Raw genomic sequence first — 26,420 nt, forward strand, 5'->3', positions numbered from 1 at the left:
ATAAATAAGGGTTATAAAATAGTTACAGAAGTTTTTTAATGTATGTTTTTGTGGGAATTTTAATAGTTAATAATATGAAAGATATTCATCATAACTGTAGTTTAAATGTAATTTGCTGTAGAGTGAGAGCTGGAGAAAGTAATTGTTTTAAATGAACTTAGTAAAAACACATCTTAATGTAATTCTAAAAGTTTTTGTAATAAATTAAGAACTTATTTTTAACCCAGGCTTCAGTTGTAAAAGAAGTATTGGAAAAGTGTCAGTCTTCAGATAACTGGTTTATGGAAAATAGTTTATTTAGTAACCTTTTATTTAACAAGAAGTGTTACGGTATCTTAACATGGAATGTAAGTTTTGGTTTATACGACTTATATCTAAATCTATTTTGGGGGATATTTGACAAAATTAATTTTCCTAAATTTCAGACTTGAAGGAGGCTTCCAGAAAAAGTAGATGTGTGTCTGTACAAACAGATCCTACTGATGAAATACCTACCAAAAAGTCGAAGAAACATAAAAAGCACAAAAATAAAAAGAAGAAAAAGAAGAAAGAAAAGGAAAAAAAGTATAAAAGACAGCCAGAAGAATCTGAATCAAAGCCGAAATCACATCATGATGGGAATGTAGATTTAGAATCAGATTCCTTTTTGAAGTTTGATTCTGAACCTTCAGAAATGGCACTGGAGCATCCTGTAAGAGCGTTCGGCCTATCTGACACCAGTGAGTCTCCTGCACTTGTGCTAGAACCTCCTGTAGTATCAATGGAGGTATTAGAGCCACACACCTTAGAAATTCTGAAGCCAGCTACAAAAACTGCAGAACTGTCAGTTGCATCTACATCAGTAGTTTCAGTGCAGTCAGAGCAGTCTGTAGCAGTAATGCTGGAACCATCCACGACAAAGATTCTGGATTCCTTTGCAACAGCACCAGTGCCTACTACAACAGTAGTGCTAAAGCCATCTGAGCCGGTTGTAACAATGTCAGTGGAGTGTCAGATGAAGCCTGTGCTGAAATCTTTGGAGAGCACACCTCCAGAGCCATCAAAGATCATGTTGTTAGAGCCTCCAGTGGCAAAAGTGCTAGAGCCGTCAGAAACCCTTGTGTCATCAGAGACACCTACTGAGGTGCACCCTGAGCCAAGCACATCGACAACAATGGATTTTCCAGAGTCATCGGCAACTGAAGTGCTAAGATTGCCAGAGCAGCCTGTAGCAGTACCATCGGAGATTGCAGATTCATCCATGACAAGACCGCAGGAGATGCTGGAGCTGCCCAAGACCACAGCGTTGGAGCTGCAGGAGTCGTCGGTGGCCTCAGCGATGGAGTTGCCGGGGCCACCTGCGACCTCCATGCTGGAGTTGCAGGGGCCCCCTGTGACTCCAGTGCTGGAGTTACCTGGGCCCTCTGCTACCCCGGTGCCAGAGTTGCCAGGGCCCCTTTCTACCCCAGTGCCTGAGTTGCTAGGGCCCCCTGCGACAGCAGTGCCTGAGTTGCCGGGGCCCTCTGTGACGTCAGTGCCACAGTTGTCGCAGGAATTGCCAGGGCTTCCAGCACCATCCATGGGGTTGGAGCCACCACAGGAGGTACCAGAGCCACCTGTGATGGCACAGGAGTTGCCAGGGCTGCCTGTGGTGACAGCAGCAGTAGAGCTGCCAGGGCAGCCTGTGGTTACAGTAGCAATGGAGTTGACCGAACAACCTGTGACGACGACAGAGTTGGAGCAGCCTGTGGGGATGACAACGGTGGAACATCCTGGGCAGCCTGAGGTGACGACGGCAACAGGGTTGCTGGGGCAGCCTGAGGCAGCAATGGTGCTGGAGTTGCCAGGACAGCCAGTGGCAACGACAGCGCTGGAGTTGCCAGGGCAGTCTTCGGTGACTGGGGTGCCAGAGTTGCCAGGGCTGCCTTCGGCAACTAGGGCACTGGAGTTGTCGGGGCAGCCTGTGGCAACTGGGGCACTGGAGTTGCCTGGGCAGCTCATGGCAGCTGGGGCACTGGAGTTCTCGGGGCAGTCTGGGGCAGCTGGAGCACTGGAGCTTTTGGGGCAGCCTTTGGCAACAGGGGTGCTGGAGTTGCCGGGGCAGCCTGGGGCGCCAGAGTTGCCCGGGCAGCCTGTGGCAACTGTGGCGCTGGAGATCTCTGTTCAGTCTGTGGTGACAACAACGGAGCTGTCAACGATGACCGTGTCGCAGTCCCTGGAGGTGCCCTCGACGACAGCGCTGGAGTCCTATAATACGGTAGCACAGGAGCTGCCTACTACATTAGTGGGGGAGACTTCTGTAACAGTAGGAGTGGATCCCTTGATGGCCCAAGAATCCCATATGTTAGCTTCTAACACCATGGAGACCCATATGTTAGCATCCAACACCATGGACTCCCAAATGCTAGCGTCCAACACCATGGACTCCCAGATGCTAGCGTCCAACACCATGGACTCCCAGATGTTAGCCTCTAGCACCATGGACTCCCAGATGTTAGCAACCAGCTCCATGGACTCCCAGATGTTAGCAACCAGCTCCATGGACTCCCAGATGTTAGCAACCAGCTCCATGGACTCCCAGATGTTAGCCACTAGCTCTATGGATTCCCAGATGTTAGCATCTGGCACTATGGACTCTCAGATGTTAGCTTCCGGCACCATGGATGCTCAGATGTTAGCGTCTGGTACCATGGATGCTCAGATGTTAGCATCTAGTACCCAAGATTCTGCTATGTTGGGTTCAAAATCTCCTGATCCCTACAGGTTAGCTCAGGATCCTTACAGGTTAGCTCAGGATCCCTATAGGTTAGGTCATGACCCTTACAGGCTAGGTCATGATGCCTACAGGTTAGGGCAAGACCCCTATAGATTAGGCCATGATCCCTACAGACTAACTCCTGATCCCTATAGGATGTCACCTAGGCCCTATAGGATAGCACCCAGGTCCTATAGAATAGCTCCCAGGCCATATAGGTTAGCACCTAGACCCCTGATGTTAGCATCTAGACGTTCTATGATGATGTCCTATGCTGCAGAACGTTCCATGATGTCATCTTACGAACGCTCTATGATGTCTTATGAGCGGTCTATGATGTCCCCTATGGCTGAACGCTCTATGATGTCAGCCTATGAGCGCTCTATGATGTCAGCTTATGAGCGCTCTATGATGTCCCCTATGGCTGAGCGCTCTATGATGTCAGCTTATGAACGCTCTATGATGTCAGCTTACGAGCGCTCCATGATGTCCCCGATGGCTGACCGATCTATGATGTCCATGGGTGCTGACCGGTCTATGATGTCGTCATACTCTGCTGCTGACCGGTCTATGATGTCATCGTACTCTGCAGCTGATCGATCTATGATGTCATCTTATACTGCTGATCGTTCAATGATGTCTATGGCAGCTGATTCTTACACCGATTCTTATACTGATACATATACGGAGGCATATATGGTGCCACCTTTGCCTCCTGAAGAGCCTCCAACAATGCCACCATTGCCACCTGAAGAGCCACCAATGACACCACCATTGCCTCCTGAGGAACCACCAGAGGGTCCAGCATTACCCACTGAGCAGTCAGCATTAACAGCTGAAAATACTTGGCCTGCTGAGGTGCCAGCATTACCTCCTGAAGAGTCTGTGTCACTGCCTGAACCTCCTGTGAGTCAAAGTGAGATTTCAGAGCCTTCAGCAGTGCTTGCTAATTATTCAGCATCAGCATCAGAGCCTTCAATGTTAGCATCAGAGGCTTCAATGACTGTTCCAGAACCACCACTGGAGCCAGAGTCTTTGGTCACGTCAACACCTGTAGAGTCTGCTGCTGTAGCAGAAGAGCATGAAATTGTTCCAGAAAGACCAGTGACTTATATGGTGTCCGAAACTCCCACATCAGGTGAATCGACTGTGTTAACATCAGAGCCTTCTGTTATGTCAGAGGCAGCAGAAACTTTTGATTCCATGAGGGCTTCAGGACATGTTGCCTCAGAGGTATCTATGTCCCTGCTGGAGGCAGCAGTACCTATTCCAGAGCCATCACAGAGCACTGTAGATCTGCCAGCCATGGCTGCCTCAGAGCTACCAGCTGTGGCTCTCCCAGAGCAACCAGCCGGAACTGTTTCAGAGCCGCCAGCCATGGCTGTTCCAGAGCCACAGGCTGAGGCTGTGCCAGACCCAGCGGCTGTGGCTGTCCAGGACCCACTGGCTGAGGCTGTCCCGGAGCCCCTGGCCTTGTCTGAGCCAGAGCATATTACCGTTCCTGTGCCAGTTGTTTCTGCCCTGGAGCCTACTGTGCACGTCCTGGAACCAGCAGTGTCAGTCCTTCAACCTAACATGATTGTTTCAGAACCATCTATTTGTGTCCAAGAATCCACTGTGACAATTTCAGAGCCTCCTGTCACTTTCTCAGAGCAGACTCAAGTAATACCAACTGAGATGGTTTTAGAGTCGACACCAATAATACTGGAGTCTAATGTTATAAAAGGAATGAATTTACTATCTGGCGATCAAAATCTTGCTCCAGAGATTGGCATGCAGGAGATTCCCATGCATTCAGATGAAGAGCCACATGCTGAAGGACACCTGAAGAATGACTCTTATGAAACTGAAAATAGTATGAATATAGACCTTAATATAAATAATCACTTAATTGCTAAAGAGATGGAACATAACACAGTGTCTGCTGCCAGCACTGGTGCTGTTGGTGAAACTGGTGAAGAGAAAATTTTGCCCACCAATGAGACTAAGCAATGCACAGTATTGGATACCTGCCCTAGTGTTAGTGAAACTGATGTAGGGGGGACTCTGTCTTCTACTTGTCCCCTTGCTCTTGAACCTGATGCAGTGGGAACTGGTAAGGGTCTTGAATTTGCCACAGCATCTGCTCTCAGTTCAGTTAGTAAATATGATGTTGAAGTATCATTAACTACTCAAGATACTGAACATGACATGGTAATTTCCACCAGCCCCAGTGGTGGTAGTGAAGCTGACATAGAGGGACCTTTACCTGCTAAAGACATTCATCCTGATATACCATCTAATAACTTTGTCAGTAAGGATGCAGAAGGATCATTACCTATACAGGAGAGTGACCAGACATTAGCAGTGGCTCTCAGTCCTAAAGAAAGTAGTGGAGAAGATAAAGAAGTACCTTTCCCTACTAAAGAGATACTGTCTGATTCAGGATTTTCTGCCAACATTGATGATATTAATGAAGCTGATTTAGTGAGACCATTACTTCCTAAGGACATGGAACGTCTTACAAGCCTTAGAGCTGGTATTGAAGGACCTTTACTTGCAAGTGAAGTTGAACGGGATAAATCTGCTGCCAGTCCAGTTGTAATTAGTATAGCAGAAAGAGCTTCAGAGTCGTCTTCAGAGGAAAAAGATGATTATGAAATTTTTGTAAAAGTTAAGGACACACATGAAAAAAGCAAGAAAAATAAGAACCGTGACAAAGGTGAGAAAGAGAAGAAAAGGGACTCTTCATTAAGATCTCGAAGTAAGCGTTCCAAGTCTTCTGAACACAAATCGCGAAAGCGTACCAGTGAATCTCGTTCTAGGGCAAGGAAGAGATCATCTAAGTCCAAGTCTCATCGCTCTCAAACACGTTCACGGTCACGATCAAGACGCAGAAGGAGGAGCAGCAGGTCAAGATCAAAGTCTAGAGGAAGGCGATCTGTATCAAAAGAGAAGCGCAAAAGATCTCCAAAGCACAGATCCAAGTCCAGGGAAAGAAAAAGAAAAAGATCAAGCTCCAGGGATAACCGGAAAACAGGTAGAGCTCGGAGTCGCACCCCAAGCCGTCGGAGCCGGAGTCACACTCCGAGTCGTCGAAGAAGATCTAGATCTGGGGGAAGAAGGAGCTTTAGCATCTCCCCGAGCCGAAGAAGCCGCACCCCCAGCCGAAGGAGTCGCACCCCCAGCCGACGGAGTCGCACCCCGAGCCGACGGAGCCGCACCCCGAGCCGACGGAGCCGCACCCCGAGCCGACGGAGCCGCACCCCGAGCCGTCGGAGAAGATCAAGATCTGTGGTAAGAAGACGAAGCTTCAGTATATCACCAGTCAGATTAAGGCGATCACGAACACCCTTGAGAAGAAGGTTTAGCAGGTCTCCCATCCGCCGTAAACGATCCAGGTCTTCTGAAAGAGGCAGATCACCTAAACGTCTGACGGATCTGAGTGAGTCATTTAAAAATTTAATGGTATTAGGGAATGATTTAAAGCTGAGTTTTTTCTGTGAGTCAGATGGAATATTTGGGGTTATTGGTTTGGAATAAATATTTCTATCTTTAAATTTTTGTAGTTAGGTTAGCTTCTGTTTAGAAAATGTAGGAATAAGTACCTTTGTAATTAGCGTTTAAAAGACCTGCTTTGGAGTAAATTAGAACCAAGGTATTTCCATACTTGAATGCTTTCATTTGCTTTAACCATATTCCATAACTCAAAATGGAAGTAAAAGTCCAGTTAAAGACAAGGCTAGTATCTGCTCAGGTTGTTATTGTATGTATTCCAACATAAATTCTTGCAGATAAGCCTAAAATCAAATGTTTCTTTTTTAATAAGTTACATGTCTTAAACTGGCAATACAGTACTGTTAAATGGTTGTGAAAATAATTCTGATTGGTATAATGGGTGATGGAAGTGAGTAGGGAATTTTGCATATGGGGAGTTAAAGTGATTTCAGTCTGCCTTTTAAAAGATGAAGTGTTCTAATTTCTCCTAATTTTAAAAAGTGTGCAGAGGTGATTAAAACTTGATGGATCATGCGTGACTACCTGTAATAATAATAATGGATAATTTATCATTATCCCAGTGGATTGGACAGTTCCAGGTCAGAGTTGTCTAAAGAAAAAGATCTTAACAGAACCCTAAGGGAGAATGCATTCAGTTCAACAAATGTTTCTGAGTTCTTTTTTTATTCAAAGCAGAGGAACAGTATATAATTTCTGGAGTGATTACAAGTTAGTACAAGAGACACAGATAAAATGCATATATGTCTCTTTTACCAAATAGTGAAACTGCCAAAAAGAGTAGAATGTGATGATTGCTGTAATTACTGGTATAGATTAGGTACTTTGGGAGCACGGTGGAGAGAAATGTTAAATTCTGACTTAAGACTCGTTACTTTGAAGAGGTGGCAGTTTTGAACTTGGGCTCAAAGAGTGGTTTAAGATGTTGTCCGAGATTAGAAGGAAAGTAATTTAAGGGGCATGATAGTTGTGGAAAATAAAGTAGGCTTTGGCAGGTGTGTGTCTTAATGTGTGTGGCAGAGTGATCATTATAGTTGTGTAGTCTAGCTATTTTGTATAGTGTTTGAATGGTAAGCTAAATGTGGACTTAATTCTTTTTAAAATATGGGGCATTTGTTTTAAAACTTTGAGCCAAACAGTGATTTCATCACAGCTGTAAGTTAGGGCAGAAAATTGATGTCTTTAATTTTGTTAGCATATGAAACATTAGATAATACAAAATGTACAGCGTTTTAGGAAAACTGCTTCTTATATTTTCCTCTTGCAGATAAGGCTCAGTTACTTGAAATAGCCAAAGCTAATGCAGCTGCCATGTGTGCTAAGGCTGGTGTTCCTTTACCGCCAAACCTAAAGCCTGCACCTCCACCTTCAATAGAAGAGAAAGTTGCTAAAAAATCAGGAGGAGCTACTATAGAAGAACTAACTGAGGTAAGCTAGACAGAATTTGTCATTCTTAAATGGATTATTCCAGTGATGTTGACTCTGGAGCGTGCCAAAACCCGAATTGTGGGCTGAACTGATAATGGCTGGCACCGAGTGGCCAAAACCCGAAATACAGACGTGGCAGCGGCAGAAGCTCTATTTAGCAGGCCATTATCCGGGATGGCTAAGCTCCGCTAGCTAAAAGTTACTTCCCATTACTTTTGCTTTCCAGTTTTAGAAGCCAAACTGACTGAGGAATGGGACGGTTCGTTTGAATGGAGGAGGTGTTGAGTGAGCAACACGCAGAAGCTCGCCTACAGTTTCGTTTCCATTCACGACGTGTTCACTGATCGCCACGAGTGTACTGCATATACGCAAAGACACAGACAATCTTCAGAAATGATCTTTTGCCACCGGAGCTTGGAAATTAATGAGAATAGCTGGCCATTGCCTGAAAGGAACTTCTTTCGCACCAACATTTCGGGTTTTGGCTGTTTGGTACCAGCCATTGGTGATAATGGCCGGCCATTATCAGTTCTTCCTGCGGTTCGGGTTTTGGCAGTAACATATATATTTTAAACACACTTATTTTTGTTTTTAAGAATTTGATCTTTTCAATTGAGGCTTTTTTTTTTTTTTGTCTTTTGGCTTTATTTTATTAAAATTTGTTTTTTTTTGGAGGACGCTGAAATATTGCTGCTAGGATCCAGAAATACCACATTGTTTCAGATATTGAAACTTGTTATTGGCTAGCCTTATGCCAGCCTGCCACTGTCAATATATTCTGTTCCCCTTGGTTACAAGCTTGGTATATTCTGTGTTTTTGGCTAAATGAGCTTTTTATCCTATTAAATATTTTCAATTGATAAGGGATATGACAAATTGTACTGCTAGTATAGAGACATGTCCACCCAAATTTACGCTGACCTTTTTATAAAGCCAGGTAATGGAGTCGGTTCCTTTGCTTCTCAAGGCGGAATTGACTTTGCTTTATGTGTCAGACCTCATCAATTGCACCCTCCCCATCATGCCTTATATTCCATTCTTGAGTTCTATTCCTTTAGAGACTCAACCTACAAAACATTTATGGAAAGACATGCTATCATCTAACCCAGTTGCAAGTGTTTGAGATTTTATTTAGCCATACGTTTGGGGATCATATAGTTTCTTAATCTGTTTCCTCACTTAGATTTATTACAATATGAATTACAATTTTTTTTTTAAGTTTAAGGACCTAGTGAAGGCTTCTGTTGCTTGCTTATCAAATCCAAGCTCCTTATCCAAAACCTTGTGAACACTTAGTGTTTCCCTATATATTTTAGCCTCATCTTCAGCCCTCTGTCCCTTCTAATAAGTTTTTTCTCACCTCTTTACCACTACCTGACTAGGGTGACTTTCTTTTCCTTTCCCTGCTAATCCTTGTTCTTAACTATGAAAATCTGGCTTAGAACTCTGCGAGGAGTATTCCTTGATTATCAGATTCTGCCTGATTCTGTTCTCTCTTAAGCTTTTGTTCTTTGAGCACTTACGTACTCAGTTTGTATTATATCAGTTTGCACTTGTTAATTGTGTTGCTCTGTAAAAGCGTTCCTCAATTATCTCATGTGTATGTATTCCGTCTATTGAACTAGATTGTAAGCTCCTTGAGAGCAGGGACCATGTCTTTTACTTTATTTTTTTGTATTCCCTGGACAGTGCCCAGTACAGTGCTCTGCACATAGTAGGTGCTCAATAAATGTTGTTAACTGACTGACCAGCTAGAGTGTGTTTAAATAGTAACCAGTAAGCTGAGTTACGTATCTGTAACCTATCATTAATCTTGTTTTACTTCTGAAAGTTGATTTTATGTGGTTTTGATTCTTTTAAGAAATTACATGTTACTCTGCATAAAGTGTAAGGTTTATCTTTTGTTTGTTTTTACTTTTTTAAGAAATGCAAACAGATTGCACAGAGTAAAGAAGATGATGATGTAATAGTGAATAAACCTCATGTTTCGGATGAAGAGGAAGAAGAACCTCCTTTTTATCATCATCCTTTTAAACTCAGTGAACCCAAACCCATTTTTTTCAATCTGAATGTGAGTATTAGTGTTTCTGGACTAGTGAAACAGCACAACTTGTAGAACTGTTTAAGTAAAATTCAAATGGAATTTAGTTTTAAATTTAGGTTAAATACTGTGAGAAATAATGAACAAAGTCATTTTCAGATTATGTTGACCATCTGTTGAGTTTTAATTAAGAAAAACATTATTTTTTAGATTGCTGCAGCAAAGCCAACTCCACCAAAAAGCCAGGTAACATTAACAAAAGAATTCCCTGTGTCATCTGGATCTCAACATCGGAAAAAAGAAGCAGATAGTGTTTATGGAGAATGGGTTCCTGTAGAGAAAAATGGTGAAGAAAACAAAGATGATGATAATGTTTTCAGCAGCAGTTTGCCCTCTGAGGTAAGTAAAAGGAATATTATGTATTTTTTCCTTTTATATACCTGAATCTGCATTTTATTGTTATTTTATATCTGATTTGGATTCTGTTTCACTCTTCTTAGGGCCGGGTTAAACGGCAGGGCCGGGTTAGACGACAGATGAAACAACCCGCAGCTTCTCATTTGACAGTAACTCGATGCAATTCACTTTGTGGAACCAAGCCACAAAGTGAAAAGCATCGAATTGCAGAGAACAGTGTTATCACATCCCTACCCAACATTGGGCCCTCCTTGCACTTGTGGGAAGGTAGCCCAAGGTACAACTATTTAGCTTCCCGTTTTGCTTCAAGGCTCTATAGCTCTAGATTTTGGTGGTAGCAAATTTATTGGGTGGAGGGATTGAGCAGAGAGAGGCAGATCCTCAGGTTCAACACAAGAACTGGATTGGAAAAGGCATTATAGGCTGATGTGAGCATCTTGGATACATAGCCCATTGCCCTTAAATAATGGTTTCTGTTTCTCTGGGTTGTTTGTCAGATAGCCTTTAATTTTAATTATTTTCCCTTCCCTGTGCTACCTTGGCCCTTTGGATTCTTGTGTTTAACCTAATGCTCAGCCTTGGTACTCCGTTTCCCTTCTCCTTCCCCTTTTTGCTACTATTAAAAGTTGGAGAAGTGGAATTCACACCTTGAAATTTCCAGGAGGCTATAGTTGTATCTTGTCAAAATGACGCGGTAATAATGCCAAGTGTCAAAACAGCCCCATTAAAATGCCGCCTGATTAAATAATGTGCTGCTAAATATAGTGCACATGAAAACAGCAAGACTGTATATATATGTAAATATATATATATATATCTGTATCTTTGTATGTATCTCTGTATCTGTACCTTTGCTGTATCTTTTAATAAACAGTTTACTTTTATTTAACTTGTTGTGCAAAATCACGCTTGGGGGATCTGGGAGGGTGGAGACTTACTAGGGGGGTGGGAGTTTTAAATGATACCATAGACTAGTCATCACCTCTTGCCCTTCGTTTCCAAAGCCCAGACATTTGTCCAAGGACTGGATTAGATATCTGATGCCCTTACAATGTAGGAATTCTTCCCCAGTTCCTTTCCTTGCAGTTCTGGGATATGTGGGTCAGAGACCTGTACTCTTCACATACAGGTTCCCTTTATTGGCCATATCATCGTCGTCCAATAAACACCTCTGATAATACAAATAAACGAATTCTGTTTATAAAGTTAAAAGTGAACAGAACCCAAATCAGAAACTTTGATAGTATTTTTTTTCCCCTGGGCTATTCACAGGTGACATTTTCACTGTGGTTTTCTTTTTACCTGTGGCATTTGAAAAGAGAGCAAGTTCTATACAATGAAGCTGGACATAACTAGCCAGTGCAACTTACAGTCACTGTTGATGATCTATATTTACATGGGGGTCAACAATTGAAGCAAGTTATACCATCACCAGTGAGGGAGAGGATAGATAGCTTGTTGGGACAGTTTTTAGTGAAGCCAGTTGAGTAGCTCAGTTGCTAATTCCCAAATCAAGCTACCTGCACATTTCAAGAGGGAAAGGTTAACAGACATTTGTAACTGACTTAAATCTTGTAGAGGCTGAATATAAACCATGGTGAGAGGGCTGAACAGACTGACTTAGAAATTCTGATACATACGCTTTTAGTAATTTCTTGAAGATTAAGCAATTAACAAAAAAAAACATAAGGGAATTATTTATGTGAGAAGAATTTTCCAACAGAGTGAAGCCCTATAAATATTGCAAAATTCCAAGGGATTTTCCTGGGAAGATAAGTGACCATAACTATTTTGACTTCAGTTGAACGTCAGGAGAGTGCTTAGTGAATCCTGGTGATTATGGTTTTTATTGATTGAGAGTTTATGTGTAAATATATATATTTCAGTATTTAGCCATTTTCAGTGTTAACACTAAAACCGTGGTGCCTTACATTGTCTGTCATCAACAGTGGTTGTCAGATTTGAATGAAAAGTTGGGGGGAATTATTCCAAAGAAATCCTACGGGGGAGTAGGTGGGTATTCAGATTTTATAATAAGTAAAGGAGCCTTTTATTAAAGCAGGAGGGGAAAAAGTTTTGTTCATGAAGCAGATTTCTCCTGTGGGGAGGATATATACAGCTATTTGATATCAGAACTCTAAAGCTAGTTTCTTATGTTAACTATAATTTCAAATAAAACAATCCCAAAATTTTAGGAAGAAAAGGGACAGAATTTTACTCTTGCTTTCAGGTGTCTGTACTTTTACCTAGAAGTAATATGAAACACCTAGAGAAAATGTTCATAATATAAAATGTTTAGTTCCATTTATTTAGCTGTATCTTATAAATATATTTGTAAGATTAATGTTCTATATTCCAATGTTTGTAGAATACTATTGGTGACATTATGGGAGCATTGACTCTTGATTCCCTGTCAGGGGTTGAAATAAAGACTTTATAGAGAAAAGGAAAGTTCTTCTAAATGGTCAACATTTTAACCGAATAGTACTTTTAATTTTTTTACCTGTTAGTCTTTTTCATTTTAATAAATGTAAACAGAATTTGTGGTTCTTTAGTTTTGAGCATGAAACATTTAGGCAAAGATCACAGATCTGATCTCAGCTTTGCTATGATCCTTAATCCCCCCAATTGTTTTGCACATGAGTGCTCTTTGACATAAGTATGAGTGGATAGACGTGGATGGATCAACATAAATCCATATCTTACGGAATATCAACTCATCAGACTGTGTGCCCTACTGCCATAGCATCGTCTTCCTACCCAGAAGCCAACCAGCATCATCCTCAGTAAGGAGTGACTGCAGAACCTTGATCATATTTGTGTCAATCTGATTTATAAATGAAATCAAAAGTGTTGGAAAACATTTAAAAAATTGTCCTCGGGGGCATTAATTCTTGGTAATAAAGTTAGCAAAGACTTATTGGGTAGAAGATATAAATGTAGTCTCTGACATAAAATTTCCTTGGGTTAACTATTTATCATAAATGTCCAGAGGTAGCTTGCCATTAAGTCTAGTGATTGTTTACATGTTAGGACAGTTTTTGTCTCTGGCAACTGTGCTTGATTTGTTACTATTGAAGAATATTTCCCTGTCCCAGTGGAGCTAAAATTCCCTTACATTTAGAAGCTCTAAAGTTTTGAAGTTTAGGAAAGCTGAGTTCTTGCGGTAAGATGAAAATTTTAATTGAAAATAAAACAACTAGGTCCTGGCAGTGCTAGAATGTGTTAAGTACAGCTTTGTTGTTCATTCTTCTCTCCTTAGATTCTCCTAGGTGATTAACATGGAATTTCTTTACCATTTAATGGTTTATCTATTTCTTATTATAATTCATTTGGATTAAATGTACAGGTTAACTAAGAGTTGCACTAAGGAATTTTATGTGAAATAATGAAAAGGTTCATAAATCAGTTTTAAAACCAAGCCACGTAACAACTGAGGCAGTGTGTATTTAGTGTGGCTTTTGTTTCTGTAGTTTTCATTTTCTACATGAACCTCTTTGTATTTTATTAATTTTAGCTAAATATTTTAAAATAATGTTTTGTATGCAGGTTAGGTGCTTTTTCTTTAATTCTATTTTCTTACAATTAAAAATTTCCTTTTTTACCATCTTTTAATTTGAGATACCTGCAGTTACCTCTGTAGAAAATAATTTGCCTATTACAGGGATTATTTTTTCCTTACCTGACTGACCACCTTCTAATAATTCTCTTTAGTTCTTTTATATACTTTCATTGATTTTATAGGAAGTACTTAAGATAATTCTATTTATATAAACAGTTGGGTTAACAAAGGGGGGGGAGGTAAATTGACTTAGAAGGGTTTTTTAAATGAGGAAGATACAGAAGGTACACAGTTACAACTTAGGCCATGAAATGCATGTTACATGGTGTCAATTATATGTGTTTCATTAGTCCTGACAACTTTTTAGGTTATGGAAGTAGTAATCTGCTGTGTTACTGACGTAGAGGGGTGAAATAACTTGGACAAGTTTTTATTAATGTGAGAACTGGAATTATAATTCAGGATACTCTTTTATGTGGATTTCACCTTTTAGAACAAGTCCTAGGGAGAAGGAAATTAAACATTTCCCCCCATTATAATACCTAGAGTATTACTACACATTACATAGAAAGTCTGTCGTGTATTAGTGGAAATAAATAAGGCTTGTTGATGATAGCTTGATAACAGTATTCTGTACAGTTTAAGATAATTTTCCCCCCAGTTTTTAGCATTCTAAAACTTTTAGCATCATTTTGGTACCTTTTACACATTACTGTTTTTGAGCAACATTAAAAGATGATTAAGACTCTAAAGCTCTGCTACACTGTATAGTTTATTATATACTATATATACACAAATGCTATGCAGTCCAATACAGAGTAGTCATTAAGTGAACCACTGAAAAATCAGTTCTTCAATTGCACTAGACACATTTCAAGTGCTCATTAGCTTTCGCTGTAGAAAATTCTGTTGGACAGTGCTGTTCTAAAGGGTAGCTGTGATATTTTATGAGTGTTTTAATACTGATGCATAACGTTTGGTGTAGTCTTTGAATATTACTGCTTTGGGGCTTTTTATTGCATATCCTGAGTTACCTTGAAAACCTGGAAATAATGCTTTTTGATACAAACTCTTGAGATTCCTTAAGAGATTAAGATAATCCTGATTGATTCTACTTTGAGTATATTTTCCCACATTAAAAAGTATGAATATGAAATTAATAGTCAAATTACTATTTGGTAATAGAGTTTTGACATGAACTTACAGCTCACTTGGTAATAAGCCTGTTGAAGAATAAATGAAGTTGTATTAGGAAAAAACTAGTTGTAATTTTATCTAAAGTAAATTTATATTAAATCCCAATGTTGACATATTAAATAAATACTATTTAAATAAATAAAAATTCCTTTCAGAGTGAGATGTGAATTTAACGTATAATATTACTGAGATTTGAATGAAGTTTCATCCTGAGGATAATGATGGGATATTTAGGTTACCTGCTTACTTTAAATAAAGGTTAAAAGAGAAAAAAGTATGAAGATATAAAAATGTCTTCAGAAGGAAGAATTCACAGATAGGTATGTTAATTTGCTTTCCAGTTGGGAAGAAGTAATTTTATTCTAGAAAAGTTGGGAGTTTTCGGAGCCATCTTAACTACATTTTTATGGCTAATTTACAGTTGGAAATTGGGGGATCAGAGCTTGGGGTGGTAATGGGTAGGTGTATTTTCCTCAGTATCTCCTCCGAGTTTCGACTTTTTAGAATAAAAACCTATTATTTTATACCTAAATACCCTAACACTTAGATTTGTAGATGGGTATGAAACCCAAAGTAATTCTGGCAAGGTTAAAGAACAGTACTTGAGATATATTTAGTGGGTTTTCAAAAATTACTTCGATGATCTTAACATTCTAAGGCCAAAGGAATGTAAATTTTGACCTAAGATATCTGGGTTCCCACTTAAAGTCCCAGCAGGTGATCATAACTGTAATAGAAGTGAAAAGTGAACCTACTAAGTTTTCTAGAGTTTCAATCTGGCTTTGCTTATATAGCCCCAGAAATATTCTAATTAGTATGGATAATTTACTAAGTTGACTAAGAAATTAGGATCTTTCATAAATGAGATATGTAAGCAGTCTAATAAACAGTTACGGAATGAATTCAGTTTAATTCTGCTTTCATTTTAAGAAGGCAAATATATAGAAATCTGTACTTTCTGGTACCTTGTGGAAGAAAAATTGAGTTTTGCTAAAGGAATCTTACTAGGTGATTCAGCAAGATAACTAAGAATGAAGGGAGTGATTAAGGGGTTCTGAAGATAGGAAAAAGGAAGATTAGTTATCTTTATGCATGAGATATAATTATTCTCTCAAAGTCATATACACTTCTCAACTATATAGGTCTTATTTTTAAAAGAAATATTTCATACTCAACTACACAGTCAAATTACAGGTAACCTTAGTTTTAGCTTTTTAAAAAAACTTGTTATTTTACTGACTTCCTTGTATTTGTCACATCCATGCAGTACTTACTAGTCATTCTTTGTAAATGAATTTAGGAATACTTCATGTCAGATAAGCGTTTTCCAAAAATGAATTTTCTTGGGTGAAATACTAGAAAATATTAATGGGTTAAGTAGTGTTAGAAGAAAAACAAGTATTAAGAATTGGCGAGTTGACACAAATCAACCTAACCTCTTAATGTTAGAACAAAAAACATCAAATTTTTCTTTCTCTGGTTGAGCCCTCCACAAATTTGGCAAATACGGTATTTGCTCTAAAGATTATCCTTAAAAATTTCCTGGACATTATGAAACTTCTTAAAAAGTTAAGTCCCATCTGCTTAGCTTAAGCTTTTTACAAGTAGAATATGAGCTTTGAAAAGGAGGACCTAAGACATTTCAAACATATTTTAAGTGTTTCAATTAATTATGTACCCCACAGAAATATTTTAACTTCCATCATAAGTGTACATAAACGGAAAACAAAAGATACATTTACTAAATAGTAAATATATTCTTTGAAGAAACCGAGTTCCTAAGACCAGACTATATGAACAACTGCAAGTAGGTGAAAACATGTGCAGACGAGTGAAGGAACGATCACTGATGTGATAGTGGTTTTCTGCTTATTTAAGAACTTTGCTTATTGCTTTTGAGGGTTATGCTGAGAAGTAGGGTAAAATGAAAACTGCTAATGAGTTACAAAATTAATTGTTCAAAAAATTCTCATTTATTATAAATGACTGTTTTGTTAGTGAAGGCCAGAGATTAAGTTCTTCATGGAACTTTCTATGATTGTAATTTGATGTAGTAGAAAATATGAGAAAAGAAGTCGGATTTTAGGTTGAGTTCAACTGCTGCCTGATACTTTGTAACTTACCTTAAACAATCCTTGTCTGTTTTCCAAGGTTAGTTTACCTTTTAGAGTCTTCTCCCTACTTTACAAAATTTTAATATATAAAACTTATTTTGTTTTTGACATGAAGCAACTAAAGATATGAGCATTTTTCAGAATTTAGGGGGTCTGTTGTTATTTGAGATAATTATCTGTATTTTCTTTCTTAGCCTGTGGACATCTCTACAGCAATGAGTGAGCGGGCACTTGCTCAGAAAAGACTCAGCGAGAATGCATTTGACCTTGAAGCTATGAGCATGTTAAATCGTGCTCAGGAACGGGTATGTAGCAGTTTTAATATCTACGTGATCATTTATCTAGCAAGCTCACTTAAAGTGATTTGGGGTTTGATCATTCAGTATATGTTGTGTACTGTGGGGCAGGAGCTGTTTCTTGAGAGAATAAAAATAGAAAAAATTATCTGCCCTCATAGAATTTATAATCAATCTAATGTATAAAAATAAGCTAAGTGCCCATAATAGCCCTGTGAGGTGTATTGAGTTTCCACTTTCCATCTGAGAAGACAGGTAAAGGGGGGCTAAATGAGGCCCAAGGTCACAAAACTAGTTAGGTAGGGAACTGGGATCCAAACCCAGACAGTCTGATCCAGAGTCTGTGCTTTTTTAACAGTGGACAGCAGCTCCATAGGCTACTTTTCTATGGTAAATATATGGAAGCAGTAAGTACATGTTCAGAGAGAAAATACATTGCCTGACAAAACCGGGTGTTCAGTAAATATACTTTGAATGAATGACAGCTAATTCTTTAATTATCACAGTGTTTGAACAATTTCCTATGTTTATTATTCTTTAACTATGTATCTTGAATTTATTCTCGATTTGTAACACTTCAAAGAAAGTAATTAAAAATTGAGGTTGCCAGATTAGCATGCATTTATGAGATATATAAGCAGGAGGGCAAGGATCCTTTGCCATATGAGTGATTTTCTATATTTTTCATGTATCCGTGTGATATTTTGAAGAATGAGTGTCAGCTATGCTTTTTAGTTGTTAGAGATGTACCAAATTTTATCAGTGGGATCCACTGAGCAGTTACTGAACTGCTGCTTTGGAATGTTTAGGAAAACAATTTTAAAGATGTACAGATTTAGTATATTGTTTTTGAAAAGTTGAATATTTAAGTCTGTTATTAATAAGCTTTTTCGGGAACTAAGTAAACCATTTCATTTAGGGAATTAAATTAATACTCGTTAAAGTGGCACTTTAACGAGAGAAGTAATTTTACTTAATTGAGGCCTCTTCTTTTCTTCAGATTGATGCCTGGGCTCAGCTGAACTCTATTCCTGGCCAGTTCACAGGAAGTACAGGAGTACAGGTTCTGACACAAGAACAGTTGGCCAATACTGGTGCCCAAGCCTGGATTAAAAAGGTACACAATATATGCACGTACAAAAGTGTCCACGTACGAAGTTAAAATTTTTAAGAAAATGTTTTATTAAAAGTGCAGAAAGAGGCCAGTGAATCTAACCAGTTTCATGGTAAATTTGCTGTGTGTATATACTCCAGGATGGACACTGAAGATGGATCGATTCATGAGACAATGGCTAATGTATAAATATAGTTCAAGAGCCACTTCATTTATATCCTGCTGCTCCTGGGTTTTGTGGGGGTGGTTTTTTAAACTGTGTTTTGAACGCTAACAGTGTATCTCAGGTGCTGTTCAGAATATTCCACAGTTCCTGTTGGACAACCAATCTAATGATTTCAAAGCAGTGGTTCTCAGATTTTTTCTCATCATGGGATACTTTATTACAGGTTTATTTTTGGTGCATTGCCCCCAAGAGCCTTCTGCCACCTGATTTTCCGTGCCTCTATTCCTGTGCCCTTCTTTCCCTCTTCCCTAGTGCCTGCGCCCTCCTGTAAGCTCCCTTGGCCCCGAGTCCTCATTCCTGTTGTGGTCTCCAGCCCCAGGTCCCCATGGTTGTCAGCTGTTCGTTACAGCGAGTGGTTGGGAGGCCCGGCCCCAGTGTTAGTGCTGCATGTGGTGATCTTGCCAGGGGTCTGGAAAGCTGGGGGAGGATGGCTGAAGTGTTGGGTGGGCAGTGCTGAAGGGTGGGGAATCGGGTGGGACGGGGATGGCGAATACTATCTGTGGACCACCATTTAGGCCCTGGTGGCCTCTGGTGATCCACAGGTTCAATTTGAGAACCGCTGATCTCATGAAAAAACAGGATATGTAAGACCTAAATTCAAGGGAGAGGACGGACGCCTCGTGCTGTGAAGATGTAGGTGCTCCTGGTTTCAGATTCCTCCTGCAGTGAGACGTGTGAACTCCACCTACGGCTGCCTCATTGTTGGGGGAGTCTTAGGTGGTTACAGAGGGCTTTCTGAAGAAAATATATTCTGGTGAAGGGAGCGGCTGGCTTGGTTGGATGGGTGATGGGGCAATTTGTTTCAGGAGTACTGGCAGCATAGCAGTGCTGAAACTGGGAGGCTGTGTGGTCTAATGGATTGGGGAAGTTTCTTTACCCTGCTGTACTCCTGACTCCTTTTGTGATTGTGGCAAGTAATTACTGGGAATTTCAGTCTCCAAGTGCCTTCTTCCTGCCTCGCAGGGTGGTGATCAGTAATGGGATGGGTGCCTATAGAAAACTGCTGTGAGTGCCAGTGAGTGAGCTGAATTTCTGAAAAGTCATATTTTTTGTTGCTTTGGACCTTTTAATCTCATAACTTTTTTGATAGCATTATCTCTGGTGATCTTATTAACAAATTAATGTAAAGCATATCCTACTTTGCCCCCCTTTTTGGGGGAGGGGGGAATAGTTGCACCAATATGTATATAGCGAGTACACAATCAGGTTGGTTAAAAAAATTACAACTTACGTAGTTTACTAGGGGTTGATGTTGGAAAAAAGATGAAAATCTAGCAAAATATTTTTAAGCTTGAATTAGTTTTGGACTAATTATATTACAGTATTTAAGATATGAAAGTGATTCATGTAGTGCTTGAAAAATGGCTTTCATCTCATTGGGAATAATTATAAATGTACATCTATTTCTTTAACAATTTTAGTTCTTTAATACTATTTAATGTTGAAGTTGAGTATTCCGTATTTCAGAAAGTTAGACTTGAAGCTTATGTGGGTGTTCAGCACATAATAATTAAATAGTCATGTACATTACTAGGTAGAAACTTCAGAATGTGATTCTATTGCAAAGTTGGTCTTCATTTGTACAGTGAAGTTCTGATCCATACATAATGCTACAGATTTCTAAACATCATCACTTTCACATAACTCTTACAAAATGATTAAATTGGTTCCCTGTAAACTTACCCTTAATTTTTTTTGATTTCCAGTCTTGTAGACAGTTGGCAGATTTTAAATAATTTACATCATTTAAAATGTAGACATAAATCATTTTTGATAAGTTATCACAAGAGAAAGATGTGTTCATTCATCAGACCAAATTTTTAAATAATTACAGAAGAAAGCGGTGCTTTCAGGAAAACTTCCATTTGTACGTTACTGAACAATATATATGCTGCTAATATCAGTTAAGGCCAGGAACATTTTATTTATAAAAATGAGCAAAAACGTGGAAAAAGTCATTAGGCAGCTAAAAATTTAACATTTCATCTTCACTGTGAAATATCACAAAACTGTCTACTTGTTTCATTTAGAAAACTTTTTCAAAATGTTCGTTTGGCGTTTTCTTGCCTTGCTGTAGGCCAGCACCCTCTTTTAACGTTAAAGACTACATGGAATGCCAACATTCTCCATATTCTTTTTTACTTTGCTGCAGTGTATTCTTAGATGAAAAAGTATGAGACTTTATTATTAGTAAAAAAAAATTTAAATGGTTATTCATTTGCAAGAAGCTTTATTTTCTGGAATGAGACGATGTGGACATGACCTGATGAATATTGTTTACTTCTGTAGTCTCATTAATTAGCTTTTTGTTGAACTGTGTACACACTGGTGTAAAGATTTGAAGATATTAGAGGATGGAAACAAAATTGGAAACCTGCGTTATTGGGGATTTGTATTATACTCTGCACAGTTGCCCTTTTTTTTAGGAGTGTTTCCTGGAAAAGAGGGGCGGATGAACCTGGAAGTAAGTAAAAGTAATTTTAGGTGTGTAGCAACAAGGCAGTTGGTATCCAAGCATCAGCTAACTTTTCTCTGTCCACCAACACTGCATGGCCTGCACCAAGTGAGGAACTGAACCAGGGGTATGTTTTTACCTCCACAGCTGCCTCCTTCCATCAGAGTACCGTGTTGAACTTAATGTCTAGTCACACTTCATTGGCATGTTTTCTCCCCAGCAGATAATTAAAAAGCTGGGAAAAAAATAACAGTACACGGTTTTACTGTTGTGTAAAACCAAGATTTAAAAATTCACTATTAACTTATCAGTAGAGGAGGTGATTAATGTATACTATTTCTAGAGCTACCAAAATCTTTGACTGCCTCTGTTGATAAGTTAATGACCTTTGCTTACATTTGCTAGAGAATGTAAATCTAGAATGTTTAATAACAAGGGGAAATAAAACATGATTTGGAGATGTATGTTATAAATTTTTAAAAAATGGCCATAAAGATCAACAGTAGAATTCAGTGGTTTGTTACATATACACGGATGCCCTTTAAAAAGAGGCATCACATAGTTCTTAACGTGTGAAAATAACTGTTGACCATGCTAATGTACATAGTTGTGCATCTTATGACATTAAGTGGTTTGCTGCTTTGATGGAAATTATGGTTCAGTGGGTTGGATACAAGAGAGATGACTGTTCACAGAATAACCTGTGAACTTTCACCCCTCTGTATGGAAACTTGTTTCAGGGCCAAATCCTTGTAGCTGTCTTCTTGCCCCGGTCAGTGCCAGCCCTACTATTCACAACACTGCTGCTACCGAGGCCTAGGTATGTAAACGTTTAAGGAGTTTTTTAAAAGTCTTTTTAACATCAAGTTAGGTTTTAAAAGAATTCAAAATTCAGTTTGGTATAATTACAGGGTATTTTATGTGTTATCTTTTTGCTTCATAGGGATTTTCTAAGTAAAATATTTATACTTGATTTATGGTAAATGGGGGGAAAAAACTTTGGATGATAACAGTATGCTTCTTCAGTGTCCAGACTTTCTAAATGATTTCTAGGCTTTATTCATTAACTAGGTACACCTGGGACAATTAATATTATTGACTGTTTTAACATTGCCTTCTTTTTATTTTGCAAGCTAAGAAGAGGTACCAGTGAACCTAAATAGTGGACGAAAACAGGAGTGTTCTAATTTTTTTTTTGGAGGGGGGCACAAGGGCCACTGTTTTAAAACTGCCATTTGACTTATTTGACTTTCAAAATACTGTTATGTTTATGTGAAAATAATTAGAACATACACACTACAGTATGTATATAAGTATAGAAGCATTTAATTGCTGTAACTATAACAGATCTAGAAGTAAAATAAGATTTCTTTCTTTAAAAAGTTACACTGAGTTTGTAGTCAAATTCTAACTATAAAATGGGGATATTTTACCTTTCTTTCTTTGGATAGGATCAGTTCTTAAGAGCAGCCCCAGTAACTGGAGGAATGGGAGCCGTTTTGATGAGAAAAATGGGCTGGAAAGAAGGAGAAGGATTAGGAAAAAACAAAGAAGGAAATAAGGAACCTATCCTAGTTGATTTTAAGACAGATCGAAAAGGTAAGTTTTTTTTTTTAGAATGTTTATTATACCTCCTTTAACATTTAGGATTTCATTACTATCATAAATTCTTCTGATGTCAGTGATCCTGAACTGGAGGCACTTCTTACAGCATATATAGCTTTTTGTTAGGAAAAAAATGTTTAACCCATTTTCAGAAGCTTTATATATAGATGGAGACACTGATTTGAGCATAAAAGACAACAACCTTTGTTACGTGCAATATATGATTAAGTTAATTAGATTTCATATTTAGATAGAATTCTCTTGACAGGGAACATGTGCTTGTTTTTGTTTCTAGGATTTATTTTTTCTTTCAAAGATATTTATCCCACATATTCTCCTCATTTCGTATTAGAGAGTTCTGTTTAGTCTTCACTTTCTAAACCCCTTTTGCACATCCCTTTTTTCAAGTTCAGTAATTGAGTTCTGTTGGGTTGGGACTGGAGAGTAGACCAACTGCTGGCAGCAGTGTTACATCTTCACACTGCATTTCTTCCCTTGGAATAATGTCCGTTGTAGAATCATATGGGGCTGCCAGCTAAATGTGATTTCATCAATAGCTTGTTTAAACCTGATTTTTAAAAACTGGAAAATTTAAAACTAATTTATTTTCCTTATCTTTGTAATCAGAAAGTTAAGTTGAAGTTAATGCAGTTAAATTATTGTCCTAATGAATTTGGAAACCAACTAGCTCTGACCATATTGTGTATTTTAAAAAATGTTTTGCATCAGAATTTCTACATTGTCACCTACCAAGAATAATATGTTGCCATTTTATTCCAAATTGGAGAGAATTTATTGTAATAGTGATATTCGGAAATAGGCTAGAAGTAACACAATCATCCAATAATGCAGCATTAATGCAAACTTTAAATTAGAAAAAGACATTGTACTTATTGTCACATTGACATTATACTGCTTATACAAGTTGAATAGATTCTGTGTGTCATAAAAGGTGGTTTATGAGAAGACAACATCTGTGGGTGCATTGCATAATTCCAGGTAATAGTCCCTTTGGAATTGTGCAGTGTGGCCTGGGTTTGGAAAGCATAGTGGCAGAATTGGCAAAGAACTGGTTGAAAAATTCCCCCTAGAATAAATGGAAAGCATTGATTTTAGTTAGGAATATAGCTAAACCCCTTTTGGAAAGTGAGGCTGAGGCTGTTGTTGGTCTTTTGAGTACATCTCACGTTTGAAGTCAGAAAGGCCTTGTTTGCTGGAAAAAGAAATGGACCCATTTATCCACGAGAGAGCCTTTATCACTTTTTCACTTTGTTTTGGCCTAAAATCCTCAACTTCTGGGGAACAGACTTAAACTGAGCATCATTTTTCAAGGGATGAGAAACCTTTAGAAATCATTTGCAAAGAGCCACTACTTTTTAAACTTAGGAAGAAACAGAACTGGAGTTGTTGATAATTATAGCAATTCATATATGTATTCACATATTAACTTTTCTGAAAATTTTAATTTTGTACAATCTCCAATACTAAGATAAATGAAGACAATGTATAGATTTACGTATTGAAACAACAAAATAGAAGTCAAGATCAAGGGTAGTGGGTGGGTGTTGACTTCTATTTGAGGGCCTGGATTGAGGTTCAGTTTCCTATAGAGGGAGTAGTTGTTTCTCCATATTGTAATTTTAAATGCTTTGAAATTTATTCAGTGATCATTGGTTTTTTTTATAAGGTCTTGTTGCAGTAGGAGAAAGAGCACAAAAGAGGTCTGGAAACTTCTCTGCTGCAATGAAAGATCTGTCAGGTGAGAGTACAGTTTTGAATTTCTTCTTGTTCCACCTTCCCCTTGAATTCAGATTTGTTGCCTCAGATGTGGAGATAATTATAACTGGTTATTTTTTTCTCTGCAGGCAAACATCCTGTGTCTGCCTTGATGGAAATCTGTAATAAGAGAAGGTGGCAACCACCTGAATTTCTCTTGGTCCATGATAGTGGCCCTGATCATCGCAAACATTTTCTCTTTAGGGTAAATATGAATTTCTGCATTAATTGTACACATTTGTTAGTTTGATGACTATGTTAGAGGGTGAGGGATAAGCATTATATGATCACAGGATTAATGTATTGTTTGTGGGTTGGGAGTGTGTGTGTATGTGTATATGCTTTACTATGACCTGTTACTATCCTATTATTTTTTAAATGTTGGCGGGAAAGATGTGGGCAAAATCTGAACAATTTGTTGACCTTTTCTAGTGGAATGTGGGGAACTAATTGTTTTTATCAGGCTTCCCTCCCGCCGTGCGCCCGCGCGCCCCCCCCCCCCCCCCCCGTGCTTCAATTTGGAGACCTGCTCTTAATTTGCAGTCCCTCTTCCCAAATGATTTGCTTCTTTTAGGGTTGAGATTTATTTGACTTACATGGTATGGGTTTTATATTTTTGTAAATTATCTTTCTAGCATTTAGTGAAAAAATTACAAAGCTAATAGATATTAAAGTTTGATGCTGTTCTTATTGTATGTTTTTCTTGAATAGGTATTGAGAAATGGAAGCCCTTACCAGCCCAATTGTATGTTTTTCTTGAATAGGTATTGATAAATGGAAGCGCTTACCAGCCCAGCTTTGCCAGCCCTAATAAGAAGCATGCTAAAGCCACAGCAGCTACTGTGGTTCTTCAAGCAATGGGCCTTGTACCAAAGGACCTCATGGCTAATGCCACTTGCTTCAGGAGTGCCTCACGTAGATAGATTGAGGTTTTATATTAATCATTTCAGATAATTTTACTCTGCATCAAAATGTATTTCCTCTTCAATGTTGTAAATATTTGGCAATTTAAGACATTGTGTAAAAAGCAATCTGTACAAACATCTCCAGGCTTTGATTTTTGTACCATGGAAATTGTATTTAACCATACAGGGTTTTGGTATGTTTATATTGTTTACCTTAGTGATGTATTTGTTTAAGTGGCTAACATCCAAACGATTGTTTGAAGGCATCCGTAATCTTCAGTGTGGAATGTTAAATAACGCTTTTATACTGTATTTTGTACTATGATGTCAACTCCCCTTACTTATGGCTAGGCTGCTGTAACACTTGCCTGTAATCAGTGAAGGGCTGTGCACCTTGTACTAGTTCACAGTGGGTTCTGCTGGACAGATACTGGGCCAGTGTTATTGAGGTAATCAAGCAAGATCTGTTCCACAGGGCTAACGCCACCGTATCCCCTTTAAATTTTGTAGAGGTTATAAAAAAGAAAGTGGTATGTTGTGTGATGATCAGCACCAAGTCCTGCGTTTCTGTCAAAAGCCACTTGGGCCATGAATGAGAAGGGAGTTAAAATGAAGTCTGACTAGAATTTTACTGCAGAGGCCAAGTACATTTAGTATGGCATTGAGTTGTGATATAGTTTTCCTTTGATGTGCATTTTGAATTTCAGCTACACCTAGATAGACGTAAAATGATAATTAAAATGCTGTAACCAACTTATCTAATAAAATCGGCACCCAGCCACTATTTTGTTGACTATGAGAAAGTTTATGTTAATTTTTAGGGTCTGATTGATAGAATATTTCATGTGTATTACAGTGGTATTCATATGCTATGTCTCTAAACTTTATTTTCAAAAGCTTAAGGCCCAAATATAAACTTCTCTGGAATAAATGTGGTGTTTTACTTTCTGGCTTACAAAGTGAACACATACTTCTTCACTACTGTTACTTCTTTACCCAATGCTTTTGATTTCTAAGCACTTTTATTTAAGAAAATTTGAATTTATATATATACA

General features: G+C 38.5%; 1 protein-coding gene across 5 annotated transcripts; it reads left to right on the plus strand.

The window, feature by feature from the left end:
• Positions 1 to 423: 423 nt before the first annotated feature.
• SON (SON DNA and RNA binding protein) lies at positions 424 to 26,313 on the plus strand. Of its 5 annotated transcripts, none has more exons than XM_028492622.2 (10): positions 424 to 6,158; positions 7,497 to 7,657; positions 9,582 to 9,728; positions 9,909 to 10,097; positions 17,183 to 17,293; positions 18,285 to 18,401; positions 22,531 to 22,678; positions 24,372 to 24,443; positions 24,550 to 24,665; positions 25,225 to 26,313. In XM_028492622.2, the coding sequence occupies exons 1-10, from the start codon at positions 674 to 676 to the stop codon at positions 25,381 to 25,383; spliced, it is 6,705 nt and encodes a 2,234-aa protein (XP_028348423.2). In that variant the 5' UTR covers positions 424 to 673; the 3' UTR covers positions 25,384 to 26,313. The 5 variants fall into 5 exon arrangements, with proteins under 5 accessions (XP_028348423.2, XP_054942371.1, XP_054942372.1 ...); XM_055086396.1 differs by having other exon boundaries at positions 25,172 to 25,365; XM_055086397.1 differs by lacking the exons at positions 24,372 to 24,443; positions 24,550 to 24,665; positions 25,225 to 26,313 and adding an exon at positions 21,820 to 21,899 and having other exon boundaries at positions 22,531 to 22,670.
• Positions 26,314 to 26,420: the final 107 nt, after the last annotated feature.

This window comes from Physeter macrocephalus, chromosome 8, assembly GCF_002837175.3.
Source record: "Physeter macrocephalus isolate SW-GA chromosome 8, ASM283717v5, whole genome shotgun sequence".
Lineage (NCBI taxonomy): Eukaryota > Metazoa > Chordata > Mammalia > Artiodactyla > Physeteridae > Physeter > Physeter macrocephalus.